The following is a 9,985-nucleotide window of genomic DNA, read 5'->3' on the forward strand; positions in this document are numbered from 1 at the left end:
CGTCTCCAGTGAGACCAGTGCGCTGCTCACTGACGTTTTCTGTGTATTTTCCTCCATCACCTTTCCTGTAGCCTTCTTCCTTGTTTCTCTGTATGTGGAGAATTTAGGTGCTACTGAATCTGTCTCCAAGTCAGGACTTTAATTGTCTTTCTTCATATGCATGTATTGATATAGAATTTTGTTATCAATGTTCATAAACTCCAATTAATCTACTCAGTCTGCAACTCAGAGTTTGTATGTTCTGGGTAAATATGAAACAGACAGAATTCCCAGTTTACAATAGTCAAAATGTTTATTCACGAGTGCATTCTGTAGTTCATATACAAAGACCTCTATTTTATACCAGGCTCCTTCTTTACGCACACACATACACACAAACCTTTAGGAAAGTTATCTCCTTCTCCAGAGTTCTCAACACTGTAAATCACTACCCAGCCGACAGTTCCATTCCCCGAGATTAGGGGAACCTTGAGAGGTACTCCCTCTCATATCATAAACTTTCAGAGTTCTAGCTAGGTCGGGTCAAACATAGGTTAATGGTTCTCTGTGTTTTCTTAAACACACACACACATTCCTCTCTTATCCTAGTCCAACCTAGTTAGACTTTATGTTTAAAATTTTTGTTACTCATTATACATGCTACCTAAACTATATCACTAATTGTTAGGTTTCAGGGTAGAATTATTTAATCATTTATCTTTAAACATATAATTATTTTATCATGTATGTACTGAACTGTAAGTATTTTTTTGTTGCAAACAAAATTGCATTTCAGATTAAAACTTGTTAGAACTCATTTTACACTATGTTGACATACTGTGTTGACATTATGTTGACATACTGTATACTGTATTGGATCTGACCCTTGTTAATAGATGGGCAATAGAGTTAGTCTTCAACTTCATGCTTCAACTTGAGGACTTGTATATATGACATATTACCTGGACAACAATGTTACCAACGTGTCCCAGATGCGGCAGAACATGGGCAGCCTAGACTACCCCACAGCAGAGAAATTCAGACAGATGAGGAACATGGAAGTACATGAAGACAAACACCTTCTTCCAAACACCCTCTGAAATAACTAATCTTACTCTCAACAAGTAAGTTTGTATTTCAGTCAAAATCACATAACATAATCCTCTTAATTTTGAGTGACAGCAATGTATGACCATGGTCAGTTTCTATGGAATTAACTCTGGTATTTATAGCTGAGCTGAAATTATTGTGTTGATTTGACTCCAGGATCTTCAGGTGGATGGACCACTGCCCTTTCATGTGGAGGGCATCCTAACTCTGCGGGCAAAACTCTTTGTGCCCTCATTCCTCGTCATACATGTGTATGTATGAGCAAGGCCAGGCCAAACCTGGTCAGTGCCACCATCTCACATGGTTTGTGATGACAGTATAATCCACTTCTTACTGATTAATTTGTATTATATTTCTCCAGATGGTATTTTCATACTGTACTGTTAAATCATCAATACCCTAACTCTATTTTATTGATCTCCTTCTAGTGTGGTGATGAGGATGAAGAAATTAAGGAAGTGTTCTGTTTTATTTCTAAATGCATTAAGACGTTTGAGGTGGAGTTCTCTCATATATTTAAAAATATTTTGAAATTTCACATTCAATAAGTAAAAGCTTTGTAATTTTTTTAACCATCTTGAATCTTTTTTTAAGCTCATCAGACAGTGATAACATTAGAATGCTCATGTCCATGGACAATGTATTCACAAAGTCACTGACAACGCAAAGTTTCTTTCAAATGTTTTATTGTCGCCAACACAAACTGATGAAGAGTGAATGAGTGAAACAACACTGTGGTGTTAATATTGATTTAGGTAATTCTGTGATGTACAGTACACCACATTCAATACATTTTTCTAAATCAATTTAAGTGATTAGGTTAGGTGCAGGCATCATGCCCTTCTATTTAAGGGAGCATAGAATTATTTTCATAAAAAAATCATTTGCATGCAATTTCCCTCTGTCGTCAGTAGGTGTCTCTCTCCAAGCCAGTAGGGATCCTTTGGCAGCACAAGTTCCTTTGTGGTAGACGTTTAGCAAGCTCCTGTTGAGGAGAGGGAATGAAAAACGGGGTCAGGTGGGGAATAAACTTCTAGGACATAGACCATCCCAAAAAAGCACTTTGTAACGACTTGATGTAAGAAGGGCTTTATTAATCAAATTTAATTGGACACGTACCAGACTGCAGCACGGGCTCAAACTGTCCGGCCATGCAGATCTCCTCTTGCTTGGCGCGAATGCTCCTCTGGATGGTTGGGGGCAGGCCACGGGGGTTACGAGAGAAGATAAGGGAGTAACCATCCTCACAGCTTCCATCGTCCTTCAGGGTACGGCAGGCATAGGTGATGGCATAGTTTTCATAGTCGGTGTCAATCACCCAATAGTTGTCACCTGGCAAGAGGAGAGTATACTGTGAGTCTCGAGGGTGGCTTTGTGTTGGCTGTTAATGATGTGTCTTTGTGCCTGTAAGTGTATAGGCGTATTGTCTATAAGGGTATATTGTGGTCTTGTAGTGCTCAGTTGGTAGAGCATGGCGCTTGCCACACCAGGATTGTGGTTTTCGATTCCAGGGCCACCTACACATAAAATGTATGCACGCATAACTAAGTCACTTTGGATAAAGCGTTGGCTAAATGGCATATATATATATATATTCAGAAAATGTACCTCCGCTGGACAGATAGCTGGCCAGGCCCTGGTAGTTCATGAACATCTTTCCAGGGTTGGCAGAGTCAGGCACAGTGTACTGGGCAGCCATGTCAGCGCACACAACCCAGAATCTGAAGATGAATGTCAATGGTGGAAAAAGCTATTGTAATATACAGTACCAGTCAAACGTTTGGACACGCCTACAAGGGTTTTTCTTTATTTTTACTGTTTTCTACATTGTAGAATAATAGTGAAGACATCAAACTATGAAATAACACATATGGAATCATGTAGTAACCAAAAAAGTGTTAAACAAATCAAAACATATTTTATATTTCAGATTCTTCAAAGTAGCCACCCTTTGCCTTGATGACAGCTTTGCACACTCTTGGCATTCTCTCAACCAGCTTCATGAGGTAGTCACCTCGAATGCATTTCAATTAACAGGTGTGCCTTGTTAAAAGATAATATGTGGAATTTCTTTCCTTCTACAGAAGATAACCCTATTTGGTAAAAGACCAAGTCCATATTATGGCAAGAATAGCTCAAATAAGCAAAGAGAAACGACAGACCATCATTACATTAACCTGTTAGGACTAGGGGGCAGTATTGACACGGCCGGATAAAAAACGTACCCGATTTAATCTGGTTACTACTCCTGCTCAGTAACTAGAATATGCATATAATTATTGGCTTTGGATAGAAAACACCCTAAAGTTTCTAAAACTGTTTGAATGGTGTCTGTGAGTATAACAGAACTCATATGGCAGGCAAAAACCTGAGAAGATTCCTTACAGGAAGTGCCCTCTCTGACAAGATCTTGTTCTTCTTGTCTCTGTTTATTGAAGACTGAGGATCTTTGCTGTAACGTGACACTTCCTACGGCTCCCATAGGCTCTCAGAGCCCGGGAAAAAGCTGAATGATATCGAGGCAGCCCCAGGCTGAAACACATTATCGTGTTTGGATAGTGGCCGGTCAGAGTACTCTGAGACTCAAGCTCGTGCACGAGGGCACGAGATGTTTTTATTTTCTCTCTCTTTGTACGTATACACGCTTTCCCGGTCGGAATATTATCGCTTTTTTACGAGAAAAATGGCATAAAAATTGATTTTAAACAGCGGTTGACATGCTTCGAAGTACGGTAATGTAATATTTTGAATTTTTTTGTCACGAAATGCGCCGTGCTCGTCACCCTTATTTACCCTTTCGGATAGTGTCTTGAACGCACGAACAAAACACCGCTATTTGGATATAACAATGGATTATTTGGGACCAAACCAACATTTGTTATTGAAGTAGAAGTCCTGGGAGTGCATTCTGACGAAGAACAGCAAAGGTAATAACATTTTTCTTATAGTAAATCTGACTTTGGTGAGTGCTAAACTTGCTGGGTGTCTAAATAGCTAGCCCTGTGATGCCGGGCTATCTACTGAGAATATTGCAAAATGTGCTTTCACCGAAAAGCTATTTTAAAATCGGACATAGCGAGTGCATAGAGGAGTTCTGTATCTATAATTCTTAAAATAATTGTTCTCTTTTTTGTGAACGTTTATCGTGAGTAATTTAGTAAATTCACCGGCAGTGTTCGGTGGGAATGCTAGTCACATGCTAGTCACATGCTAATGTAAAAAGCTGTTTTTTGATATAAATATGAACTTGATTGAACAAAACATGCATGTATTGTATAACATAATGTCCTAGGGTTGTCATCTGATGAAGATCATCAAAGGTTAGTGCTGCATTTAGCTGTGGTTTGGGTTTATGTGACATTATATGCTAGCTTGAAAAATGGGTGTCTGATTATTTCTGGCTGGGTACTCTGCTGACATAATCTATTGTTTTGCTTTCGTTGTAAAGCCTTTTTGAAATCGGACAGTGTGGTTAGATTAACGAGAGTCTTGTCTTTTAAAATTGTGTAAAATAGTCATATGTTTGAAAAATTGAAGTTTTTGCATTTTTGAGGTATTTGAATATCGCGCCACGGGATTACACTGGCTGTTGAGTAGGAGAGAGAGGTTAAGACATGAAGGTCAGTCAATCCGTAACATTTCAAGAAATTTGAAAGTTTCTTCAAATGCAGTTGCAAAAACCATCAAGCGCTATGATGATACTGGCTCTCCTATAGGGAGGAGGTCAGAGACCTGGTCATGTGGTGCCAGGACAACAACCTCACCCTCAACATGATCAAGACAAAGGAGATGATTGTGGACCACAGGAGAAAGAGGACCAAACACACCCCCATTCTCATCGATGGGGCTGCAGTGGAGCAGGTTGAGAGCTTCAAGTTCCTTGGTGTCCACATCACCAACAAACTAACATGGTCCAAGCACACCAAAAACAGTCGAAGTGGGCATGACAAAACCTATTCCCCCTCAGGAGACTGAAAATATTTGGCATGGATCCTCAGATCCTCAAAAGGTTCTACAGCTGCACCATCGAGAGCATTCTGACTGGTTGCATCACTGGCTGGTATGGCAACTGCTCTGCCGCCAACTGCAAGACACTACAAAGGGTAGTGCGAATGGCCCAGTATACCACTGGGGCCAAGCTTCCTGCCATCCAGGACCTCTATACCAGGCGGTGTCAGAGGAAGGCCCTAAAAATTGCCAAAGACTCCAGCCACCCTAGTCATAGACTGTTCTCTCTGCTACCGCATGGCAAGCGGTGCCGGAGCGCTAAGTCTAGGTCCAAGAGGCTTCTTAACAGCTTCTACCCCCAAGCCATAAGACTCCTGAACACCTAATCAAATTGCTACCCAGACTATTTGCATTGCCCCCCCCCCCCTTTTACACTGCTGCTACTCTCTGTTGTTATCATCTATGCATAGTCAATTTAATAACTCTACCTACATGTACATATTACCTCAACTAACCGGTGCCCCCGCACATTGACTCTGTACCGGTACCCCCTTTATATAGTCTCGCTATTGTTATTTTACTGCTGCTCTTTAATTACTTGTTACTTTTATTTCTTATTCTTATCCGTATTTTTTAAAACTGCATTGTTGTTTAGGGGCTCGTAAGTAAGCATTTCACTGTAAGGTATACACCTGTTGTATTCAGCTCATGTGACTAATAAAATTTGATTTGATGAGGACTGTCACAGGAAAGGAAGTCCTAGAGTTACCTCTGCTGAAGAGGATAAGTTCATTAGAGGTACCAGCCTCAGAAATTGGCAAATAACTGCACCTCAGACACATCTCAACATCAAATGTTCAGAGGAGATTGTGTGAATCAGGCCTTCATGGTTGAATTGCTGCAAAGAAACCACTACTAAAGGACACCAATAATAAGAAGAGACTTGCTTGGGCCAAGAAACACGAGCAATGGTGGAAATCTTTCCTTTGGTCTGATGAGTCTGAATTTGAGATTTTTGGTGTGGGGTGCTTTGGTGTTGCTTTGCTGGTGACACGTTGGTTATTTATTTAGAATTCAAGGCACACTAAAACAGCATGGCTACCACGGAATTTTGCAGCGATACACCATCCTATCTGGTTTGCGCTTAGTGGGACTATCAATTGTTTTTCAACAGGACAATGACCTAACACACCTCCAGGCTGTGTAAGGGCCATTTGACCAAGAAGGAGAGTGATGCATCAGATGACCTGGCCTCCACAATCACCCAACCTCAACCCCATTGAGGTGGTTTGGGATGAGTTGGACCGCAGAGTGAAGGAAAGCAGCCAACAAGTGCTCAGAATATGCAGGAACTCCTTCAAGACTGTTGGAAACGCATTCCAGGTGAAGCTATCATCAAAGATAGTGTACAAAGCTGTCATCAAGGCAAATGGTGGCTACTTTGAAGAATCATGGTTACTACATGATTCATATGTGTTATTTCATAGTTTTGTAAAAAATAGTTTCAAAAAATAGTAAAAAAATTATAATTGAGTAGGTGTGTCCAAATCTTTGACTGGTACTGTATATACACTGAACAAAAATATAAACACAACATGCAACAATTTCAAAGATTTTACTGAGTTACAGTTCATATAAGAAAATCAGTCAATTGAAATAAATAAATTAGGCCCTAATCTACAGATTTCACATGACTGGGAATACAGATATGCATCTGTTGGTCACAGATACCTTAAAGTAGGAGTGTGGATCAGAAATCAGTCAGTTTCTGGGGTGACCACCATTTGCCTCATGCAGCACGACACATCTCCCTCGCATAGAGTTGATCAGGCTGTTGATTGAGGCCCGCAGAATGTTGTTCCACTCCTCTTCAATGGCTGTGCAAAGTTGCTGGATATTGGCGGGAACTGGAGCACGCTGTCATACACGTCGATCCAGAGCATTCCAAACACGTTCAATGGGTGACATGTCTGGTGAGAATACAGGCCATGGAAGAACTGGGCCATTTTCAGCTTCCAGGAATTGTGTACAGATCCTTGCAACATTATCCGTGCATTATCTGTAAGGTTCTGCTTTTCTTTTCTTAGTCAACCTTGTGTTATTTTTCTTTGTGTTCTGGAACGTAGCCCTGTCTTTCATTTTGCTCATTGATTTCACCTGTGTTCGTTTCTCACCTGGTCTCATCAGCTCCCTATTTAGTTCAGTTCTTTCTGTTTGTATGGTTGTGAGGTATTGTTTTTGACTGCCTAACTGTGTTTGACCATTGCCTGCCTGTGACCACGATTCCTGCCTTCTGCGAAGGCTTAATAAACATCTGCTGCACTCTGCGTGTGAATCTACACCTTTTTCTCCCTGAGTATTCATTACATTATCATGCTGAAACATGAGGTGATGGTGGCGGATGAATGGCACGACAATGGGCCTCAAGATCTCTTCACGGTATCTATGTGCATTCAAATTGCCATCGATAAAATGCAATTCTGTTCGTTGTCCGTAGTTTATGCCTTCCCGTACCATAACCCCAACGCCACCATGGGGCACTCTGTTCACAACGTTGACATCAGGAAACCGCTTGCCCACACAACGCCATACACGTGGTCTATGGTTGTGAGGCCAGTTGGACGCACTGCCAAATTCTCTAAAACGATGTTGGACGCGGCTTATGGTAGAGAAATTAACATTCAATTACTTGGAAACAGCTCTGGTGGACCTTCTTGTAGTCACCATTCCAATTGCACGCTCCATCAAAACTTGAGACATCTTTGGCATTATGTTGTGTGACAAAACTGAACATTTTTATTGTCCCCTGCACAAAGTGCACCTGTGTAATGATCATGCTGTTTAATCAGCTTCATGATATGCCACAACTGTCAGGTGGATGGATTATCTTGGCAAAGGAGAAATGCTCACTAATAGGAATGTAAATAAATGTGTGCACAACATTTTAAATAAATAAGCTTTTTGTGCATATGGAAAATTTCAGGGACCTTTTATTTCAGCTCATGAAACATGGGACCAACACTTTACTTGTTGCGTTTATACTTTGCTCAGTGTAGTTACTCGTCACAGATACAGCACTAGAATACAATTACGAGTAACATGTACAGGTAAGCCTTATGTTTTCACTCCAACAAACTGAATGACTAGGGAATGGCACATTTCTAAGACTATTACCATTTCATCAGAAATAATCTCCAGCTCTCTTACCCGAACAGTGTGACACGGCCCTTGGAGGAGGCGACCATGGAGCCATCGTCACCGATGGTGTACTCCGCTGAGATGTTGTCCTGGAGGAACAGACCCTCAGGGTCCTTCTTCTGCAGAGCATACCACTTCCCTGCGTACTGGAGCACACACGCATAAACAACAACAGGTTAGTTGAAGGGCCTTGCATGTAGGACTGTTGTAGCCTAAGCAATAATAATTTCCTGCATACTGGAGAGTGTCGAATATTTTTCTAGCTGCGTACTATAGCACTGGCACACATGAAACAGATAGATGTACTACAACCTTGCAGGTTGGTCTGCTATAGACTATGTACTACACAACATGTGTATTGTCAGCTGTACTCACTCTCTTGGGATCAAAGTCCTCCTTGACTGTGAAGCTGTCCACCACACAGGAGGCAGCCCAGCTCTGCTCCAGACCCGCCAGGAGCACCACCACCAGGGCGAGCATATGGAAATTCATTTCTAGAGGAGACAGAAATTCCATTAGTAGAAGTTAATACGCATGTAAGAACAAATTAAAGTGACATTAGCATGTCTATTTTGATAGAGCACAATAGCTATTCCTCTCAATTGTTAACAATTCCATGTCATAACTTGGTAAACTGACAAGCTGACTATGATGGAACGTTTCAAAGTTTCTCATCTTCTCTCAAAGTTTCTCTACAAATTGGTCCCAGATAAAACTATTTACAAATTGATAACGTTACAATATTTAACAAAGCCAAATAATCAGATAAATCCATATTAGCAGCAAAATTTCAACAACATTCCCATGAAAAGTTCCAAAACTTACCTGTTATGGAACAAAGCAAGTGGTGAAGTTTCAATGAAGTTGTAGGTATGTGTTTCTCTTCGACTGTGTTTCTCTTCTGTCTAGGATCCTTATATACCCAAGGAACAGACGAGCTCACTGATCATTTTCACATTCTGGTCTTAAATCTAGCACTAATCTAGTTAACTAAATCCTGTAAGCCGTTGAATTTTCCCATGCAGCACTGAAATGGCTTTATGTAATTGTATCAGTGGTGTATAATAGTCTAAACTCAAAGAAAGCACATGTCTAAGGAATTAGTTCACCTCAGCCAAGCCAAAGTACTGTTTACACATGGGAATTGCAATACTAGTGTATTTTAGCTACAGAAGTGTATTGTTAGATAGTTCCTTATTGACATGCAAATGAAATGGAAATAAATTACACATGTATTTATCATCAGTTGGTATCCCTTCCTTTTAACTGAATTTGAATAATATGAAGGATAAAAAAAGAGGGACTGGATGTCAAGTTGGGGTAGCTGAAGTAAAAGTACCAATCAAACCTACCATTTACACAGGGAGCCCATTTCTGGTCTTATTGTCACTTATTGGTCTTTTGACCAATCAGAATAGCTCTGAAGAAGATCTGATGTAAAAAGTTCTGATGTGATTGGTCAAAAGACCATTTGTGGAAAAAATATCAGAATTGGGCTGCCTGTGTAAAAGTAGCCATACTGTGCCTGTAAGCTACAGATGTGTGTCCTCAGTCCACAGAATATTCAAAGACAATATTCTCATACCTGTTAAGTGAGCAAAATATAATATCCACAAATTACATTCATACATTCTTCCATGAAAACCCCCCCCAACATCCATCAGAAATCATACAGATAGTGATTCCATAGAGATAAAGATGTTGTAATCACACCATTTTGTGTAAAGACCATACACCTTCAGCCAATATA

General features: G+C 40.5%; 1 protein-coding gene across 1 annotated transcript; it reads right to left on the reverse strand.

The window, feature by feature from the left end:
• Positions 1 to 1,758: 1,758 nt before the first annotated feature.
• Positions 1,759 to 9,189, reverse strand: LOC106584952 (purpurin). Its single transcript, XM_014170638.3, has 6 exons — positions 9,061 to 9,189; positions 8,611 to 8,729; positions 8,245 to 8,381; positions 2,698 to 2,810; positions 2,209 to 2,421; positions 1,759 to 2,074 (listed from the first exon to the last, which is right to left on the reverse strand). The coding sequence occupies exons 2-6, from the start codon at positions 8,725 to 8,727 to the stop codon at positions 2,064 to 2,066; spliced, it is 591 nt and encodes a 196-aa protein (XP_014026113.1). The 5' UTR covers positions 8,728 to 8,729; positions 9,061 to 9,189; the 3' UTR covers positions 1,759 to 2,063.
• Between the last annotated feature and the right edge of the window lie 796 nt (positions 9,190 to 9,985).

This window comes from Salmo salar, chromosome 24 (assembly GCF_965601325.2).
Source record: "Salmo salar chromosome 24, fSalSal1, whole genome shotgun sequence".
Taxonomy (NCBI): domain Eukaryota; kingdom Metazoa; phylum Chordata; class Actinopteri; order Salmoniformes; family Salmonidae; genus Salmo; species Salmo salar.

Bases quoted from the DNA above. Each gene is read 5' to 3' on its own strand.
- LOC106584952 (XM_014170638.3), bottom strand. From the start codon at position 8,727: ATGAATTTCCATATGCTCGCCCTGGTGGTGGTGCTCCTGGCGGGTCTG. The intron at 2,811-8,244 runs GTAAGAGAGCTG...ATTCATCTTCAG, and splicing joins GGCCGTGTCACACTGTTCGG to ATTCTGGGTTGTGTGCGCTG. The intron at 2,422-2,697 runs GTACATTTTCTG...TCCTCTTGCCAG, and splicing joins CAGCTATCTGTCCAGCGGAG to GTGACAACTATTGGGTGATT.